General features: G+C 38.7%; 2 protein-coding genes across 2 annotated transcripts; one reads left to right on the top strand and one right to left on the bottom strand.

Moving 5' to 3' along the window:
• Nucleotides 1-804: 804 nt before the first annotated feature.
• LOC108671613 (transmembrane channel-like protein 7) lies at nucleotides 805-15,116 on the top strand (the record flags this gene model as incomplete). Its single annotated transcript, XM_018159181.2, has 11 exons — nucleotides 805-1,005; nucleotides 1,226-1,300; nucleotides 1,549-1,701; nucleotides 2,340-2,502; nucleotides 3,132-3,253; nucleotides 3,852-4,552; nucleotides 5,104-5,277; nucleotides 5,770-5,893; nucleotides 11,093-11,258; nucleotides 12,788-13,018; nucleotides 13,580-15,116. Coding segments are annotated over 11 exons (2,427 nt in total), but the record flags the coding sequence as incomplete, so codon positions are not given.
• A 3,579-nt stretch (nucleotides 15,117-18,695) lies between these two features.
• LOC108671614 (oligosaccharyltransferase complex subunit OSTC) lies at nucleotides 18,696-20,980 on the bottom strand. Its single transcript, XM_018159182.2, has 4 exons — nucleotides 20,806-20,980; nucleotides 20,348-20,421; nucleotides 19,928-20,145; nucleotides 18,696-19,331 (listed from the first exon to the last, which is right to left on the bottom strand). Exons 1-4 carry the CDS (start codon nucleotides 20,945-20,947, stop codon nucleotides 19,313-19,315), a joined length of 453 nt encoding a protein of 150 aa, XP_018014671.1. The 5' UTR covers nucleotides 20,948-20,980; the 3' UTR covers nucleotides 18,696-19,312.
• Between the last annotated feature and the right edge of the window lie 341 nt (nucleotides 20,981-21,321).

Raw genomic sequence — 21,321 nt, 5'->3', positions numbered from 1 at the left:
TAGCTAAACTCTGCCCTCTGACCTCAAACTAAAATAAAGGTGTTGCCCATATTAAATTTAAATAATTATATAATAGATATTTAATTTTAATAAGTACACAATAAAGGATATTTAATTTTGATTATTACACAATATTGGATATTTAATTTTAATGGATAATAGAAGAAATTTAATATATTGCATGCTGGCATGCTATATCTTTGTTAATTGATAGATGGGCTGTGCCTTTCTTGCGAGCTGTGTAGTATGATGATAACCTGCGATCGTTCAAGCCACTGTGAACGAAGCACGACGTGTGTTCACGATTATAAATGGTAGTCGTATTTTACTCAAACGATACTGACAACTCGTCGAAAAAGTACAGTACACTGTGCTTATGACGTTTTGGCTGTTCTGGATGTGCTTGTAAGAGCAAATAAATTCGTTTACTTGATCAATCTGTGCTCCATTCACGATTGTTTGATAACAAATCAATAAGACAACTGTGAGGTTATAGAAATCACGTGATGTCTCTGTCTGACAAGGAAATGCATATTTGTGTTATCAAATCTGTGAAAATCAACTAATTCACTTCACTTCTGCTGTATTCTGAAATAATTTACCTTCTCTTTTCGGCAATGATGAAATAAATCTACCTCATTATAACCATTGAAAATGGATCATTAATCTTTGATCCATTTTCACTGTCATATAAAATAATTGAAAAACAACTAATTCACTTCACTTCTGCTGTATTCTGAAATAATTTTCCATCTCTTTTCTCGGCGATGATGAAATAAGTCTACCTCATTATTACCTTCCCAGGACCCGTGTGTTGGAGACGAGCTTTTTAATGGCACCGAGAGACTGGCGCGTTCATCAAGTCTGCTGGCGATGCCTTCAGCGCCTCCCACGCCGTCGCCCTTTGGCTGCTGCCACGTCCCCTACAGAGCGACGGTGCAGCAACGTCTGCGCCTCGTACAGGAGCTGCCCCTCAAGGATCAAATATTTGACTATTTATTGCAGGCACGTTCTGCTGCTTAGCATAATTTTGAACCCCTTAGGCTGATATAATTAGAGCGCTGAAGTCATCTGTGATCAATTTATTAAATATTTTATATCTATTATATATATTATACTCTATAATATAAGTGCATTTAAGGTGTTTGTTACCAGGGAAAGCCAGGCGTCCAAGAAATTGACGGGAAACAACCAACCTGGTTTTTATAGACTGTTTTTTTTACAGGTGCTACAAGGCACAGGACTGTTGGAGTACAGTCCAATATTCTACGGCTTCTACACTAAAGAGACTATATATGTGGTAAGAATCACTCATTTCTACGAATTATTAGTTTACAAATCAATAAATACATCAAGATTTAATACTTAGATAGATTGGCGTTCCAGTAAGAAAAGCTAAAAATAATGTCAATGCATATACCACTAATTTCCTTGCGAAAGAAACCAAAAATAGACTTTTCTTAAAAAAATAATTATGCAAATGCTTACACCACAAATTGCCGTATTATATACATGGGATATACAAATTTCCTGCACTCATCTCGGCAGCCATGGGGTGACACGACGAAGAGCTACGAGCTCCCCCTCGCGTACCTCAGCGCGATGTTGTTCCTGATGGCTTTCTGCCTCGTCGTCATGGTGAGGAAGGCTGCTCAAGGGCTGAGGGAAAACCTGCGCTCTACCGAGGGAGAATTTTATCAGGTCAGTGTTTTTCCCCTTCGAAACTTGCTTTTAGTTGCATTTGGACCTGTTTTCAGTTCCGTCGCTAAACCGTGACATTTTAGAGGTAATCCTTGAACACTACACCAGCATTGAATTCTTAAATTTGTAAAAATTACAGAACGATCATGTCTTGAATGTGCATTATATAGATTGCTAAGTAATTAATTTATAGCCATGAAGAAGAATGCACTCAGACACACGGTATAATTATGGAGCGACAATATATGAACGGATACACTTATTAACTTACTATGTTGAATCACAAAAACTTGAAATTGACCTTTACTATCACGAGCTTGCTAATATTTTGGAACTATGAAAATTACCGCTTTATCTATATTGAATAGATCAACCACAGTTCTCTGAATTCCACTCTACTTAGACCACCGTTTACACAAATCGACCCCCATAATGAAATTAACTCATTGATAGCCTTGAAGATAAATGAAATTCAGAGAAATGAGAGAGACTTGGTAAAAATATCGCTGAACTTTTTGCTCTGCGTGCATTACTCTGACCCAGTTTGCCCCCTGGCAAAAGGACATATCAGGGTTGCGTGCTGAAAGTGAGTCACTATATGGACAAGATGGCCCATTAATTTATCCGAGTGTGTGCAGGTATGCAACCTAATCTTCGGAGGTTGGGACTTCTGCGTTGACAACAACAAAGCGGCGCGCGTCAAGCACCGCGCCATCTACAACGAGTTCTGTCGACATCTCGACGCTGAGCGCTTCAGGGAGGAGAAGGAAATGCGATCACGTAAAGAAAGGTCATTCCCTTGTATTTTTTCCGATTCATTTTTTTTTTCAGATTCCTCCATCAATATGCGCTTCCAAGAGATTATTTATTATCAGAGCCTATTCTACTGAGCGGTATCAACAATTATCGCATTTAGTAAAGAAGACAAAGTAGTAATTAAAAAAAATAGTTGCGTCCACGAATGCGTTTTACATCTGAAACTGCAAATCCCCTCCGCCATATCGGCCATCACACTTCGTACCACCTATACCGCATCCTGTAGACAAGTCGAGGTTTTAACCACAGACTGACTCGGTGCAGATCTTTCCCTACGTCCTATTAGGGGCTGTTTGTTCTTGGCATTTTTGTTCAGCTAGCGCTAATGAGTTTAATATGATAATAATAATATTGTTCAATTGACGACAGGCTTTAGAATATCACATCTCGTTTTCATTTGACTAGTACAGGTAAACTGATGAGATTTGCTACAACGACGAAATTGGATGAGATTTATACATTGTGTTGCCATGGGCCTTCAGCCACTAATAAATTTGTGCTTTCCTCTCACCGCCACCCATTTGCTCGCTGCTCTTATGTACAAGTAGAATTTATTCTGTACGAATATTTATTTTCTTTGTTCCCAAATTAGTATGTGCTTGCTGGCAAACCAGACATACATCTGTTGATCAACGTGCTGGTGCTGGGGATCATCGTGGGTGCGTTCGTGATGGTCTGGTACGTCACGACCTTCTCCTTTGGTCAGCTGCGTCTGGCACAGGCGTCTGTCACTGCCGTGAGTTGTTATAATAGGAAACTTTTTAAATATTTTTGGATTTAATAATATATTTTATAAAATACTAAAAATTTTCAATGAAAACTTCCTAAATTTTTATCATAAAAAAATTCTTAAACAAATAAAGCTATCCAAATTGTACGATATGTGGGTTTTCAACCTACGAACCATTTCGAACTTTGTCTTGATACGGCATTGAATATTCTTTGCAATCAGTACCGACTTGATTATGTCTACTCCTTGCTATTCTCTGACGTCATATACTAGGATTAATTTCAACTTTTAAACTTGATTTTCTGACCGTAAGTGGCCGCAATGAGTATAATATTTACTAAATTCTTCTCTGGGTTACTGAAAAAGCAATGACTTGTAGTTTCATTGATTTTCTCTTTAAAACGCGAGCATGCATAGAAGAGAATTGTATGTAATTAGAAATGAATGCATTTTTGGATATTTTGGTTGACCGCTTTGGCAAAAATTGCACCTGAGAAATTTATGGGCCAATAGTTTTTTGTAATTTGTAGCAATAACAATAAGTTACTTATTGTAGCAATAACAATAAGTTTTTTAACCTAGAAGAACCCCTTTCTTTTCTCAGGGCAACAACGCCAGTTATGCAAGTGCTCTGACATCGAGTAATTCATCGCGTGAATTCCTCGACTCTTACTCCGAAGTGACGTTTGGAATCAACAACAGCCATGCAACCGGTCCAATATTTGTGGGGAGTGAACACGTCACCTTCACTCCTGAGGCTGCCAGCAATGCTGCTGACACTACCTGGAGAAGTGTTATGACGTCACAGGATGTTGTCAGTGCTGAGTACGATACTGCCTTCGATGCTGACGATGTTGTCTATGACACCCAAACGCCTATTGATGCCGTGGGTGTGGTGATTGTACCTGACACGTCAAATGCAGTTCTTGTTGAGTCACAAGTGGAGTTTGTGCCTGACTCATCAAATGCAGTTCCTGTTGAGTCACAAATCGAGTTTGTGCCTGACACATCAAGTGCAGTGCAAGACGAATCGGACCAATTGCGCGTAGCATCGACATCAGGAGCGGCGCAGGTTCTGCGCTCTACGCCCGTTGCTCGCCTGGTCACGGCTTCTTCTTCAAGTTTCACTCCCCTTTTGACAAACGCCAAAACCACGAGCGCCTTCAGTGTCGATGAAGGCCTCGAGAAAGTTTCCGAAGAGCCTGCATCTGGGGACGACTTGCATCCCCTGCTCATGCTGGTCTATAGGTACCTGCCTTCTGCCACCATCATCGCCCTTAACATCTTCGTGCCCTTGCTTTTCAAGTGAGTCAATTATATATATTAGGTTTACGAATTGGCATTAGCATCAATATTTGTACTTTTCTGTGAATGAATACATTTTTAATTACATTAAATATTCTTTTTATTGCACTCTATACTTTCGATAATGTCTTAGAGAATTAGTAAATTTGTTATTTCAGTTATGTGAATTTAACCATTTTGTGAGTGTGTTCATAGAATTTAACCCTAATTTTGTTCTATGCTTATGATAGCACTTTTCAGGCTTTGGGTCAATAATGTCTCGTATGTCTTGCTTTGAGCTCGATCAAATTTGACGGTTCCTTTTCTGAAAACTAAAATTATCAAATTAGCTTATATTTCGCTTATATATAATTGCTTTATATATTAAAACCTATCTGTACTTCGTCATTGGGCATTGTGCTGAATTTCTAGAAATTTCCCTCTATATTTTATTGTCGTGACTATCAGCTACAAAGTAGTTACACTAGATTGTTCCAGCTGAACTGTCTGACGTTTGTGACGCGACTGTCAGCTGAGTTTCAGTTTAACTAATGCTATCTGTGCCATAACAGTCAGCTAGTTTTGCTGGAGCGCTACAGCACAACTGTGGTGCTGCGGCTGACGCTAATGCGTACAGTGGTGCTGCGGCTAGCGTCACTGGGCGTGCTGTTGTACGCCTTACGCAGCTTCACCCTACGCAGCTACACCGTCGACTGCCCTACACCCTCCCTGCACAACTGCGCCTCGTAAGTGTGCTAACTGCGGCAGTGCTTTTGAAATACGCTTTTGTACACAAAGCGAATTAAGTACACGTAACAGCCTACGTACACGTAGCGGTCGACTTCTCGTCTGTGATTAGTAGGTTTAGCTTGAAAAGACAGTGAATGGCTGGCTAATTTTGATTGTACGGCTACTGGAAACGATCTTGTCTTTTAACTGAATCTTCTTGTAGTCGTTGCTTGGGAAATTTTTTGATATATAGCGTCATGTTGGCGTAAAATGCTTCCTCAGTGAAAAAATGAAACTTTGTATGTATAATTTTTTTTATCCAAATGAAATAAAGCAACTAACTTTTTACCAAGGATATGACGTGGATGTTTGTCGATGGCAAGTGTCCAATGTAAAGAGCAAGTGCTGTGCTTGGAGACGTACGTTGTTTTATTTGCTTTCCTTATGGAAAAGAAAGCATCTATCTTTTTTTTTCTAAAATATGACGTTAATGCTGTTTTTTTTCTCAGTGCCAACTGTAAAGGGCAAGTGCTGTGCTGGGAGACGTACGTGGGACAGGAGCTGTACAAGCTCACTCTCCTCGACCTCGCCGTCACTGCCTTCAACACCTTCTTCGTGAACCTCCTCAGAAAGGTGGGTATCCTATGTACGTATGTCACCCTGAACAACGTTCAGGGTGACATACGTACGCCTTGGGCAACAACGTTCAAATTATATAACAAACCGTTCCGGTGAATACAGAAATGACATGGGAAAATCAATAGAGCATACTTGCGTGTAATTAAATATATATAGAAATTCTACCTTTGAGGTAAAACGCAAGCAGTTTTCCACCATGTAATAAACAATTCTTGAACATTGAATTGGAAATTGGCCGTGAGATCGGCCGAGAGTCTGGCCGTTAATTTGTCCGAGACGTAAACCCAGGAGAGGTTAAAAAACAGATCTGGGTGAAAAACCCATCGCTGGAAGTCATGTGCTGCACGTGTTGTGTACAAATCGTCAAACAAACGTTCGAACTTCTGACTTTGGACTACCGCTCCCCTATCGCCCCCCTACCGTCCTCTTCTTCCTTACCGCCCCCCAAAATCTTTCCATCGCCCCTAGGGGGGCGATATCGCCCACTTTGGGAACCACTGGCCTAAATCATTCCAACGAACGGAATCACATTAGCTTTAACATCTGACAAAGCTGTTTTCCAATGTGGTCATTTTCCATTGTATTGGAGACCATGTAAAGAAAAGAGCTCAAAATACAATAAATATTTTATTTCTCTATCTAAAGTTATTGTATCGTTGATGTACGAAAATTAATTGCGTAATTATGAACTGTATCTGCAGTCAACACGATGGGCCGCAGCACCTGGCTATAACATCTGACAATGCGGTTTTCCATGTGGTCATTTTCCATCCTGACAATGCGAAGGATAGACTTCATAAAATAATACATATTTTATTTTTTTATTTAAAGTTATTATGTCGTTGATGCACTAAGATTACTTGCGTAATTATGAACTGTATCCGCAGTCAACACGATGGGCTGCGGCACGGTGCACAATGCAGAGAAAAGAGCTCAAAATACAACAAATATTTTTATTTCTTAATTTAAAGTTATTGTATCGTTGATACACGAGAAATTAATTGCGTAATTATGAACTGTTGTCGCAGTCAACACGATGGGCCGCGGCACAGTGCAGCGCCGGCGCAGGTCAAAATACAATAAATATTTTATTTCTTTATCTAAAGTTATTGTATCATTAATGCACGAAGATTAATTGCTCAATTATGAATTGTTGCCGCAGTCAACACAATGGGCCGCGGCACGGTGCAGCGCCGGCGCCGGCGGTCGACGCGGCGCCGGCGGGCGGACCAGCAGGACCACGTGGACGGCGCCGGCCGCACGATGCTGTCGGGGGCGGCGGGTGCCAACGCCACGTGGGTGCGCACCGGCAGGAGGGGATCCGATACGTACCTGGAGGTGCTGCCTGACCTTACTAAGGGTGAGTCTTGATGTCTTGATATGTCTTAGCATTTTATAAGCATTACTATAGGCTTAAAGTATGAGAAAACGTGTAATTTCTCACTGTTTTGAATCATAAAACTTGGTTCCATTAAGTTAAAAAGCATGACCAAAAGGCATTAACTTGTACAATTGAAGAAAACATGGAAATTTCTTTACTGTTTCGAATTATAATAATGCGTTAATTAAATGCACAATACACGAGAAGCGTGGACGTGTAGCAGACATGGGAAAAAGTGAAGTTTATTTACTGTTTCTAATTATAATTCTATGTGAAATAAAGGCCCAATACACGACAGGCGTGGACGAGGAGCAGACATGGGAGGAGCTGCAGGAGGTGCGATGTCAGCCCGTGTCGCTGAGCGAGAAGCGCAGGCTCAAGCGTCAGCTCCTGGCGGCGCCTACGCTGCGTACACGCGGCTGGCAGGCTGTGCATCTCACGCGTCGCAAGATTACCAAGAGGGTCAGATTAATTGCCTTCTTATTCATGATTTACTAGTAACTTTTGCTGTCTGATTGTGACTTATTTATAACTTTTGCTATATGTCCCTTACTAATAATTTTAGTTGTCCGTTTGTGCCCTACTACTAATTTTGTTGTCTGTTTGTACTTTACTACTAATTTTGTTTTCTGTTTGTGCCTTACTAATATTTTTTCTTATTGACTTTTGCCGTATTAATAATTTTTGTTGTCCGTTTGTGCTCTATTAATCTTTTATTATCAATTTCAATGCCGAGAAGGCGGATTTTTTGTCGTAGGGTCCAAGTTAGTTAGGTCAACTGTTGTTTCCTGTTTGATGTTTATGCGGCAAAAGCCTGTTATTATTGCTATGGTAATCAAGATATTGTCGATATGGGGCAACAAAAAAAAAATACTTTATTTGCTGGTGAAGTGATCGGTTTTCTGGCGCCATGAATTGCAGTTTGCATGTTACTATTACATGCTTCTTTTTTTAAGAAAATGCTAGTTTTTAAACAACGTAAGCCCCACAGCCCCAAAAAACATGACTTATTTGCTAGTGGAAAGATCGGATTTTTAACGTCATTAATTACAGCATGAATATTTTCATTCCAAGCTTCGTTTTTATTCTGAAAAGTCTTTATTTTTTCTAACATTACCGTAAATAATATTATTTTCCTCGGTACAGCTGAGCGTGCGAGTGCGGGGGTGGCTGTCACACCTCGAGCTGTGGCGGTCGAAGCTACGCTACGTGGAGGGTATGATTAGAATGAAGTTTCGTTAATTTCTACTTTTCTTTTAGTCTTGATGTAGTGATTGCAACCGATGCTATGCTTATCGATATAGGGGGTTGCGACGATAAGTATTTATATTTATTTCAATACAACCGGTTATTTCGACACCTATTTTAATCTCATCAATCGCATGAATGAACNAGCTAGTTAAATATGATAATAATATTGTTCAATTCACAACAGGCTTTAAAATATCACACCTCGTTTTCATCTGACTAGTACAGGTGAACTGATGAGAGTTGCTACAACGACGAAATTGGATGAGATTTATACATTGTGTTGCCATGGGCCTTCAGCCACTAATAAATTTGTGCTTTCCTCTCACCGCCACCCATTTGCTCGCTGCTCTTATGTACAAGTAGAATTTATTCTGTACGAATATTTATTTTCTTTGTTCCCAAATTAGTATGTGCTTGCTGGCAAACCAGACATACAAGAAGTAATTCGATAAATAATTTCATGTTATTTAAATTTTCAGATTTGTTGTCAAGTTCATTTTGGGGGTTTTCAATACGCCATTGTTACTCTGGTCATTTTTTTACTTGACTTTTATGTAGCGAGGCCACTTTTAGGGGAAAATTATTAATTTCTTCGTAATAATGAATGGTTTGCAATGGATACTCACTGTATTAATGCTTCAACTGCCCTCCTGCAGACTTTGCCTGTATTTGATGCGTCTGTTGATCAACGTGCTGGTGCTGGGGATCATCGTGGGGGCGTTCGTGATGGTCTGGTACGTCACGACCTTCTCCTTCGGACAGCTGCGTCAGGCACAGGCGTCTGTCACCGCCGTGAGTTGGTATAATAGAAAACTTCCTAAATATTTTTAGGATTTATTGAAATATTTAATACAAAAATAATAAAAAACTACCTAAATTTTTGTCATAAAAACTTCTTTTAAATATAAAACTTCCCATATTGTACGAGTTGTGGAATTTCAACCTATGAAGCATTTCAATCTTAGGCATAAAACGGCATTGAATGTCCTTTACAATCATGAGTGACTTGATTATTTTTACTCCTTGCTATTCTCTGACGACACATAGGTTTCGATTCAACTTTTAAACTTGAAATTGTGACCAAAATAGGCTGCAGCGAGTATATTATTTAACACATTCTTCTCTGGGTTACAGAAGCAATGACTTGTAATTTGATTGATTTTCCCTTTAAAATGCGAGCATGTACAGAAGACAATTTGTATTGTGAACGACAGAAAACTGTCATTCCCAAAAATACTTGCTTTTAATTATTCACGTGTTAGGTTTTTAGGGCTATCTGCTAAACCATTGTTATCGTTCACAAAATGTAAGAGATCGCACGCGTCAAGTAATCTTGTAATACGCACGAACCAGCATTTATACTGATGATGACTAGGAGAGTTACAGCTAGAAACGGCATTAGGTTAGATAGATGAAGCAGAGTTGACTGAAATTTATATATTGTCCTGGCCTCGAGCTGGAGCTACAAGAGTTCGCCCCCTGAAAGTAGCAAACTTTTGGTTCAACTAACGTTAGTTAGCTTGTAGCAGCTCTGGCCGGTGACAGTACATAATATGTAATTAGAAATAAATACATTTTTGGAGATTTTGATAGACTTGTACCTGAGAAATTATAAGCCAATCGTTTTTTTTGTAGCTTGTAAGCAATAACCGTAAGATTTTAACCTAAAAGAATCCCTTTCTTTTCTCAGAGCAACAACGCCAGTTTTGCAAGTGCCCTGACATCGAGTAATTCATCGCTTGAATTCCTCGACTCTTACTCCGAAGTGACGTATGGAATCAACAACAGCCATGCAACCGGTCCAATATTTGTGGGGAGTGAACACGTCACCTTCACCCCTGAGGCTGCCAGCAATGCTGCTGACACTACCTGGAGAAGTGTTATGACGTCACAGGATGTTGTCAGTGCTGAGTACGATACTGCCTTCGATGCTGACGATGTTGTCTATGACACCCAAACGCCTATTGATGCCGTGGGTGTGGTGATTGTACCTGACACGTCAAATGCAGTTCTTGTTGAGTCACAAGTGGAGTTTGTGCCTGACTCATCAAATGCNAACTGTAAAGGGCAAGTGCTGTGCTGGGAGACGTACGTGGGACAGGAGCTCTACAAGCTCACCCTCCTCGACCTCGCCGTCACTGCCTTCAACACCTTCTTCGTGAACCTCCTCAGAAAGGTGAGTGTCCTATGAATGTTACTCTGAATCATCCATTGGGTAACAATGTTTAAATTATACAACAAACCGTTTCGATGAACACAGAAATGACATTGAAAAATTAATAGAGCATACTGGCGTGTAATTAAATTGCGTGTAGAAATTCTACTTTAGGGATAAAACGCAAGCCGTTTTTCACCATGGAACTGTTTAAAAAAAATAAGACTGTTTTTAAAAGTTTAATTCTTCCTAAATTAAAAGCATGCTCAATAGAGCATACTTGCGTGTAATTAAATATATATAGAAATTCTACCTTTGAGGTAAAACGCAAGCAGTTTTCCACCATGTAATAAACAATTCTTATAAGTATTATTTTTTTTGAAATTATTGAGTTAAACTATTTCAGGTGGTGGGACAACATCTCCTGAAGCGCACGTCATTCGGTCAGCGGGTGGGAGCGATGGAGTTCGAGATTCCCAAGCATGTGCTGGACATTGTCTACGGCCAGACCTTGTGCTGGCTCGGCATGTTCTACGCGCCCCTCCTGCCTCTCATCACCGCCTTCAAGCTCGGTGCGGCCACCGTCGCGCGTCACAAGCGCTTGATGTTATGACTTAGTGACTCGTGACAACGTTGAATATTAGGACTCTGTCGCTTGCAATGGCGTTGATATTGATTGTGACTCGTGATACATTTAATATTACTTCTTCGCTTGCAATGGTTTTGATATTGTGACTCCGTCTTTCGTGGCAGCTTTGAATATTATGAAATATGATAGACGCTTGAGGAGCATAATCGATTCAAGTTCTTTAGAGGCCTTTATGAATCAGGATGACAGGGTAGATGAATGCTGGGATTAGTGATCGCAGTTTGAGTGATGGACATTCCCAGCTTGGTTGCAGAGTGGAATATATTAGAATTTGCTTCCTTCCATACATTCATATAAGTTGCAAAATTTAGCAACTCCTCCCCATAGCACTACCGTAAAACGGTGGGACTTGGACCATTGATGGGGTGACTTGGACCATTGATTGGGTGACTTGGACCATTGATGGGGTGACTTGGACCATTGACGGGGTGACTTAGACCATTGATTGGGTGACTTGGACCATTGATGGGGTGACTTGTACCATTGACAGAGTGACTTGGACCATTGATGAGGTGACTTGGACCATTGACAGAGTGACTTGGACCATTGACAGAGTGACTTGGACCATTGATGGGGTGACTTGGACCATTGACGGGGTGACTTGGNGTTACCAACTTGCTATCGTCCTGTCTCTTATACACATCTAGATGTGTATAAGAGACAGGACTTGGACCATGGACGGGGTGACTTGGACCATGGACGGGGTAACTTGGGCCATTGACGGGATGACTTGGACCATGGATGAGGTGACTTGGGCCATTGATGGGGTGACTTGGACCATGGATGAGGTGACTTGGGCCATTGACGGGGTGACTTGGACCATGGATGAGGTGACTTGGCATTGATGGGGTGACTTGGACCATGGATGAGGTGACTTGGACCATTTTGTCATTCAAGAATGGAATACCCTGTAACTCGAAAAGTTTATGCCTTAGAAAAATTGTGTTGATGGCGCTTGAAGTATATAGAGGTATATTTAGATATATTAGAAGAGATATATTTTATATATTTACTACCTATGTGACTATTTTTTTCATAAAAAGTACCAGCGCTAAAAATGGTCCAAGTCACACCGTTGTATGCTTCATTATTCATTATTGCATTCTTCTTGTGTAATTTTGCGTGAAAAATTACTGAAACAATTTACCGATTTGACAAGAAATAAGTCAAATTTCAAGTTTATTTTGTGCTAAATATATATATTCAGGTCTATCAAAAATTTAATTACCAACAGTTGCTGTTGAGCCCATTGTACGTTAAATTACCAATATATCACAATTTCAAAAATTATATGGAACATATTTTTGACAACATTGAAAAAATTCTTTTAAATAATGTCTTTTTCATTCTTGATGTTGCATAACAAATTTTCTCTTTGGTCACTTAACTGACATTGCGCCCTTTTACAATCGCTGGAAAAAATGTATCCTAATATTTGATATCTCCGAGCAGTGCTCGTGTTCTACATCAAATACTTCGACTGTAGCTTCAACAGTCGGCAGTCGTCTCAGTTCTACCGCACCTCGCGCTCCAACGCGCTCTTCATCTCCATCTTACTCATCTCCTTCATCGTGACCATCATACCAGTCGGCTACTCTATAGTGGACCTCACCCCTTCCCTGGGGTGTGGGCCCTTCAGGGGACTCGACGCTATCTGGACCCAGATGGTCAACCTCATTAGCGGTGAGACTCATTAGCAGTAAAAACTGATTTGCGGGGAGACCCTCGTTACCGGTGAGAACTCATTAGTGGGGAGACCCTGGTTAGCGGTGAGACCCCTGTTATGTTAGCAGTGAGACCCTTATTAGCGGTGAGACCCTTGCAGTGAGACCCTCGTTAGCAGTGAGACCCTCATTAGCAGTGAAAACTCATTAGCGGGCAGACTCTCTTTAACGGTGAGAATTCATTAGCGAAGATACCCTCATTAGCAGTGAAAACTCATTAGCGGGGAGATGAGAACTCATTAGCGGGGGACTCTCGTTAGCGGTGAGTCCCTCGTTAACGGTGAGTCCCTCGTTAACGGTGAGTCCCTCGTTAACGGTGAGACCCTCGTTAACGGTGAAACTGATGGACATCAAGTCAGTATTATTGGACTGTGCCTTAATATTTGTCGATCTGGATATATATTTCAAAGAAAATGAAACCATTGTTGTAAGATTTATGAACAATGTACGTTAAGTACTTGTAGTTTTTCATCGCGCTCTTCACCTGCCCTTTTATTAATATTATGACCTTATGTTGCAGCGCTGCCTGAGTGGATACAGTCTGTAGTTTTCTTCCTCGGCACCGCGGGCTTCGCAGTGCCCACGATTGTGCTGCTATCGCTGGCAGGTTATTATTACTACGCCGTAGCTTCAGCCAATCAGCACTTGGTGCTGATGTTAAAAGGGCAACTGGTGCTCGAAGGCCACGACAAACAGTTCCTGCTCAACAGACTTGATCTGCTCATCAAGCGCGTCAACGAGGACGATGACAGGAGGCGGCGCCATCACAGGCGAAACTCAGACGTGTCGCCTGGTGCCAGTAACGACATCACGCTACAAATCGGTGCCTCGCGATAGTGGCATTATAGTAGCTACTTCTGATCATCATGTTGGCAATTTTCAACTTTAGGGTTTTTTTTAACTAGAATAGTTCGAGTGAATTTCGAATTCAAAACCGGCGCCTGTGACTCAGCTGATGAGAACCGGATAATGGTCTCAGTGCTAGAGCATGTGCAATCAAGTCCTTTGTGATGAACTCACAATTTTTTACTGTAAAAAAATTTCTTACTCTGACTATGTTTTATACGCCAGTAACGACATCGCACGCCATGTGGCCGCTTAATAATAGGAATAATATCCTCGTTGTAGCGTCGGCTGAAGTAGTGGGTGATTGGTTAGAGATTAGAGCTAATTCATAACCCACGCCGGCAGATTTTATCATGAGAAAAGTTTGGCTGTATATTTTGTTAACGACATAGTGGCGTTTGATGGTGAATTCGCTGCCGGTGTCAATTTTATTCATATTCAAAATGATTTGGGAAAATATTTATTGATGCAGTGTCCACTACTGAAATTATGTCGGTGAAACTAAATAATCGTGATTTAGATATTCTAGATAAAAATTTGCTTATTTATATATATTTGGTTGAATTTTGACTGAAAAGGATTGACTAACGAAATCTTGTTCATTGTGGAGTTATCGTCTTTTTTGTTCCACTTCCTACCGTTATGCAGTCAAGCATGACACGGATAAAAACCACAAGGAAATATATCTAAGCAAACTAGGTACAGAATACATGTATCTAATATCCTCATTAACTAGATAATGAACACATCCAAGAATTGTATACTTTTTACTATTGGTATTCTATGCATTCCTCACCGATGTTTGATATTTATTATCTTATCGCGAATCTCTTCAAAGAAAGCTAGTCGACTGATCGTTACCCATACAGATTCACGAGGTATTTATCCGATTAAGTGTTGGGTGCGGAGAAGCATTCATGAGCAGTCTTGAATCTCGCAGTGATCGTCCAAGTGACGGTTGGATCTCATTAAACAATTCTTGGGTATTAGTTACCGGCCCAGTATTCATGTAGAATGAAGTTGCTTCATTTGTTGATTGTTGTTTACGTTGTTGTTGTGGTGAATTGAGCGCCATCTTGCCAGAACGCGACCCAATCGTGTATGATCAGATCTTTTCATAGTTAATTAATTTATTAACCGTACACATTTTGTATGTCTTACACCTGCACGAATCCAATATATTATAATTGACATGTAATATCTTTGTCAATGTTTTGTTCTGTACATTGTGTCACTATCAACTTGTCTTCTTAAAATGCAAATTTGTATCGAAAGGCGAAACTTTCTCAAGTGGCTTTTGTAATGTATGAGGAGTTCCAGGTTATAATGTATTACTAAGTGTCATATTTATTGCGCATTAAATGCTCAAGACGTTGATACTCATGTGCATTCCTAAGTAATGTAGCATAAGCATTCTTTCCTGTATTCTGTGCTAGCGCCAACGTCATCCCATGCATTCCGTTTTAATTTCTACGTGACCTTAGCCTGGTTCATGAGCACGAACATTTTTTCAAATTCATATTATAAATTACAAAAAGTCAATTATTAAGTGCATTCTACACAAATTTTGAAAGTTCTGGTAATTCTTTTGAAAAGGTTAAATGAAGCGTATAAAAGTTACCAACTTGCTATCGTCAGCATTACGTTGATCTATTTTAATTCTCTGAAATAGTACCTAGTTACTTAACTATCAATGGTCGCATTATTACTGAAGTAGCTTTGTCACAACATAGTGATAATTTTCTCAATATCTCCTTTGGGTAATTATACTCCGGCAACTGCCTTACCTTCCATTCTCTCGAATGTTTTTATGTCGGCCAGTGTAAATGTATCCAGTTCTATCACATTGCTTGCTATTACAGCTGCTTAGCAGTTCAGCGAACAGCTTTTTTATTATAGCTTTATATTATAGTAGATTGTTGATAATGTATGTTGGTTGCCAAAGCATTGCAACGGGTGAGAACAAGAAGTTTCTTTTTCTTCTGTTCACTTTACGTGCAGTAATATTATAGCTCAAGATTTTGAACAAAAACTTAAGTCAAGTTGCGCCTGTTGAGCGGATACAAGAAACATCTTATGTGTCGACGTGAAATATTAGCAGAAAGTTGGGTTTTCTAGCCGTACATAACCATGAATTGTTACGATTAGATTCGGATGTACAAAATTTCAAAAATGTACCGTGTAAAGTGCATTTGTATGTTATTTAATAATGTATTTGTTTGTAACGCAGTATGTTAATACCGTATTCTGTGCATGCAGTCTGCCTTTCCTTTATCACTTACTGTGCACTTGTAAAGGCTGCACTACAATCTACTATTCCCGGCGCGAAATAGACTACCTGATCTGAAGCGCTAGAAACCTCTCCCTACTACTACTAAGATATGCTACTGTATATAAAAACCGCCCTTGGGATACGAATCCACTTATGCTGAACATTTTATAATTTATTTACTTTGCGTTGTATGTTGTGAGATTTATTATAAATAGTAGATTCCCATAAATTCGAGCTGTTAGAGAAATGTAATGACAATATGGCCTGGAAAACGAAATTAAATTCTGGACATCACCGGTATGGCAAATTTTCCCTTTCAATAAATTCACATTTGTGGAAAGTGCAGCCATTTTTATATGAAGTTCTACATAAAATCTTGCGTGCATCTTGTGCTTGTAATACGTATAAATTTGTGTAAATTCAGCCTTCATTAACAACCTCAGGTCTTTGATGTTCAAATATTCAATGATGTAAACCTTTTCAGCTTTAGGAGACTTCTTTATACTCGCCGGAGTTTTTAGCAGTATATCTGAAATTGATAGCTCTCATTTAGGCTTAAAATTCATAGATTTACTAGCGTTTGAAAAATATATAAGAAGAGAAGTATGAAGATAACATAATTATCTTCATTACGTCGTGATGAAGATAATTGAATAATTTTTTTTTACTGATAACTATTCAAGAATTACGTGTCGTCTGTCAGGTGTCTTGTCCTGAAGCGTGAGTCGCACGCCATTCGTGTTGGCGTTGTGATGGATGTTGTCTGTTAACCGCCCTGTTCGCGCTTCTTAATTAATGGAATCTCGGGTTGAAATGCTTTTCCAGGACTGGAGCCTTGCTTGTTATTCTTGAACGTATCTTTGTTTCATGAAGAGAAAAATCTTGATGCAGTCAATTATAGAGAATAACTTCGAGCATTTCATATGGAGAAATTATTGCAGTTAATCTAATGTGTATGATATCTTCCTTAGATTTGCATAATAACTATTGCTTAGCGCTCAAAATGTAGTTTAAGAGTATTTTTGAAGCAAATCTCATGGTCATGTCGCCGTGAATTGAGTAAATATCGTTTATAACCACGCAAATAGAAGCTAGCGCACCAGGTTCAAGTTGTTATAGCACGAGAATCTTATAAAGTTTGGTTGTTCATGAACGGGCCTGTGCCCAGAACGGAGCGATTTCATCTCTCTTCCTTCACAGCTTAAAACATCCACCGTCATTGCGCTATTTATTTTTTATTGTATTTATGGTCCGTTCTGCGATAACCCCAAACCTTTGTTGCCGTTTAACTTTTATTCCTTGAGATCCTTATGATGTGATGTCGTTGTGTTCTAATGCCTAAGTACGTTTGAAAAAAGTATCTCTTAATGTGACGTGACATTTTTTTTTGTGTTATCTCGTCCGTAACCATTCTCCAATAACTTGTCGCATTGTTGTGCATTGTGAGTAATGAGCGAGTCATATTTATAATGCTCACCACAGCAAGGCGTACTATATGATTTCATACTAATCGCGTATCAGAAATAATGTGTGCAACACATGCAAGGTGTCAGCTAATTGGAAGTTACTTTGTTACGGAGACCAACCCGGAAATTGTGACGCGTAGCGAGTTCAATAATTTGCTAAAGTTGAAGAAATTTTTGCTGTCAGAATTTTTGCTTGTGAAAAATGTAGCCCTTTGCAATACTTAATCAATGGATGCTTCAGTAATTATGTATAGAATCGTGCTATTCTCATTGTGATCGTAAGAAATATCAACACTAAACCGATATTTGCCATACTGTCTACAGTGTAATGTTGAATGCTTCGCCCGCACGCTTTTGTCGTTCGTCAAGTGTACCAAATACTGATTGTGTTCAGAATAACGACTTGTCGCTTGTGGGACTTAGCTTCACTCCGTGCATGTGACATGCGGTGAGAACAGTTTAGTAATTTTTCTAATTTTGATTAGTGCTTTTTTGCAATTTTTTTAACTATCTAAAATGCACTGTAGCCGTTCAGTAAGGTATGAATCCATGATCCGATCTTGATTCGCGATTTTATAGGTAATATTACAAGTAAACTTTACTCCTTGAAATGTGATCAGTTTAAAATTGTTCAAGTTTGATGCATTTCGTATTGTCAGTTGCTGCCTTTCCATTCAATTTACAACCCGCAAGCCAGGTCGGGGTGTCAATTGTAAAGATTGGAAACACTTCAGATAGCTATCGATCATAATTAACAATTTTCCTTGTGTAAAAATATCAAGATTACTTGCTATCGATAATAATTCTTTTCACAATTATAAAAATCCATCCGACTTTTTAAATATATTACCGATTATTATCATTATACCGTGATAGCACATCAAGAAAAAGTTGAAAATTAACTAATTTTTTTCATTAAATGTAATCTGGCAAAAACATGCTGCTCATTATTTTCGCAATTTTAGCCATTAATAGTAGAGTACCATATTCCGATTCTTAACTCAGCCGAAGTTCCCATTTTACGCCAGGGAGTGGGGAAGAAAAACGACTTTATAACAAAACTTTATGTAAAGACACCAACGTCAATCAGGGCACACGCGTTCACTTACTATAGACATCACTAAGGATTGTGGAATCAGGCTTTATTAATTTAACCTAAAAAGCTAATTCAATCAGAAACTTTCTAACTGGCATGTGTCAACCAGAGATTAGCAATTGTATGGATTGAAATATTAATCCAAGTATGATAAATAAATGGTGAACGAAAACAATTCGTGTCTTCTAATGGAATGTTCAGCAGATCTCATGCTGGATTTTTCTCTAACTGAAAACAACATGGAATTTATTTATAAAAATTCTTTTCTTTTGGAATCGGATTTAGTTAAATTAAATGATAAGTTGAAATAGCGTCATCAAAAATTTTTTGTGGACAGATCATGAAAATTAGATAGTTTTAAGAACTACGGTACTTGATTTTGAACCATTTTTTAGGAAAAATTTGATGAATCTATAACCTGTCTTGCTGTTCTAGCAGAATCCCATACATTAGCAATTCGAACACGCTAATGAAATAATATGCAACTATAAATCAACAACGTGCAGCAGTTATGGTTGAAAGTCCGTCTTGTGCAGCTGTGACAGATGAGCAGGCTGATGAAGATGCGATGCATTAACCCTGCATGTAGCCCCTGCACCAATAACATAGAGCGATCGTGAGGAATGCCTTGAAATGAAAACTGTTGATTCAATTAATTATGTATGAATCAAATTAAAAAATAGTTATTCATAAAATTATTCAACACCCGAAAATATAATTACACATACTATAACACAAGAAAATATAATTACCACTAAGTTGCAAATGAAATATTATACAGCAACTGCTGCTGCCACATTTGCATGAATAAATAAAATATTCCAGTAAAAAATAATGCCCACGGGAGTAAGGAAAAATGAATCCTAAACGGTTGGCACTAATCAATCAAAACGTAAAAAAATTTAAATGCTCAAAGAGTGCAGCAGCAGCAGCCTCTAACTTCCACGCCTAACGCAAGTAGATTACCATACTACGTTGTCTACTTTCATATCAACCAACAAGTCTGCTTCTTGTTTTTCATTTGCACAACTTTAATGATTCTTGTTCTCTTGAGCATCCTAATCAAGACCAGGATACATTTTAAAACATGACATTTTATTTTGAAATCAGTTCAACAAAGGAAAATATTTCAGGAAAAAAATAATACGTGTATCATTTTTACTTCTATCTTATTGAGAATTTACTCACGGTAGCTTGATCTTCATGAAGGCATAGCAGGCAAATGAGCTAACAATGATGCAAAAGAAGCCCATGAATATGAGTAAACCTCTGTTGAACTTCTTAGTGGCAGGGTTGTGTGTGTGGTCCAGGATGATGAAACCCAAAGCTCCAATGCCAAACATGAAAGAAGATGCCAATCCTTCCATGATGTACTGGCCGTTCACACGATATGCCATGAATGCCACCTACAAAATAAAATTAATTGACTTTCAAAATAAATATAATTAAGATAATACTGTCTTACAAAATTTTGTTTTCAAACCATATGGACATTTTCAGCCTATCACTAGCTGCACAAGTAACACTGCTATCTTGAAACCTGCAGGCATTAATGATACACTATGCAGAAAATTAAAGAAAATTGTTATTTAATATTGATGAGCTTACAGGTCGTGAATGGCCATGTTCATCAGTGGTGGAGCCAACGCTGGGCGGCTCAACTATCACATCATAGATGATGCCTGGAGAGAGGAAAATTGCAAAATCAAGCTCAAAACTTTCAGAAATTAATTCCAAACATGTTCTACATAACTGAAACCAAGGATAAATTTAAGCTTTTTTAGCAGATCCAATCAGTGGAGAGAATAGCAAAATGGTATTGAGAACATTGCAATCAAAGAGTAGTTTTCTAAATTGTCACATTTCACAATAAATAATTAGAATAAAATTATAAAACAATATTGCCTAAACAGCAGAAAGTAATGATAGCTGTTCTATGTCATATTAAGAAGAATCCACAGATAGGTGAAATTTCAAAATGGACTCAAATTTACACTGAGTAGAGTACTACAAAATTAATTTTTTAGACAATCAGAAAATTTGTTGGATATGCTAACTTTTCTTACCTCCAGTCACTAGAAAGTAAGACACAAGAACAAGAATGAATACAGTCATAGGCTGAGGCATGGCTATCCATGATGGTTTTCTCAGTTTCAAATGAGGAACCTCAAAAATTAAGAATGGCAAACTGTAAATTGCTTCCAACATTTTACTCCAGAAGGAATCTAATTTGTACCTGCAAAAAAAATAATACATTTTTTAAAAATGACATAAAAGTATTCAAGAAAGTAAAAACAATCATATTAGTCTTTTTTAAATGCAACCAAAATATTTAGAAGCCTTTTTTGTCCAATCTACAATGGTGGATTGCCATTGAATAAGGCATAAAGTGCAGACTGGCTGCTGAATGATTGTTCTTTAAAAAAGAAGTATGGTCTACAGCCTACAGAAATTTCTCAATATAAAACATTTAAAGCTGAAGAAAACCACAAAACTGAACAGTTTTTAAAGAAGCAAAAGTGGGGAACTGAAGATTACAACAATTCTAATTTCCATGTACATGCATTCTATGCAAAAAATGA

Source organism: Hyalella azteca, unplaced genomic scaffold (assembly GCF_000764305.2).
Source record: "Hyalella azteca isolate HAZT.00-mixed unplaced genomic scaffold, Hazt_2.0.2 contig2998, whole genome shotgun sequence".
NCBI lineage: Eukaryota > Metazoa > Arthropoda > Malacostraca > Amphipoda > Hyalellidae > Hyalella > Hyalella azteca.
This window is presented reverse-complemented; position numbering and strand designations above follow the sequence as displayed.

Excerpts from the sequence above, each read along its gene's own strand:
- LOC108671614 (XM_018159182.2), bottom strand. The coding sequence starts at position 20,947 with ATGTTGGAAGCAATTTACAGTTTGCCATTCTTAATTTTTGAGGTTCCT. Across the intron at positions 20,422-20,805 it reads TTACTTTCTAGTGACTGGAG|GCATCATCTATGATGTGATA; the intron begins GTAAGAAAAGTT and ends TCCTCTCTCCAG. Across the intron at positions 20,146-20,347 it reads AACATGGCCATTCACGACCT|GTGGCATTCATGGCATATCG; the intron begins GTAAGCTCATCA and ends TTTATTTTGTAG.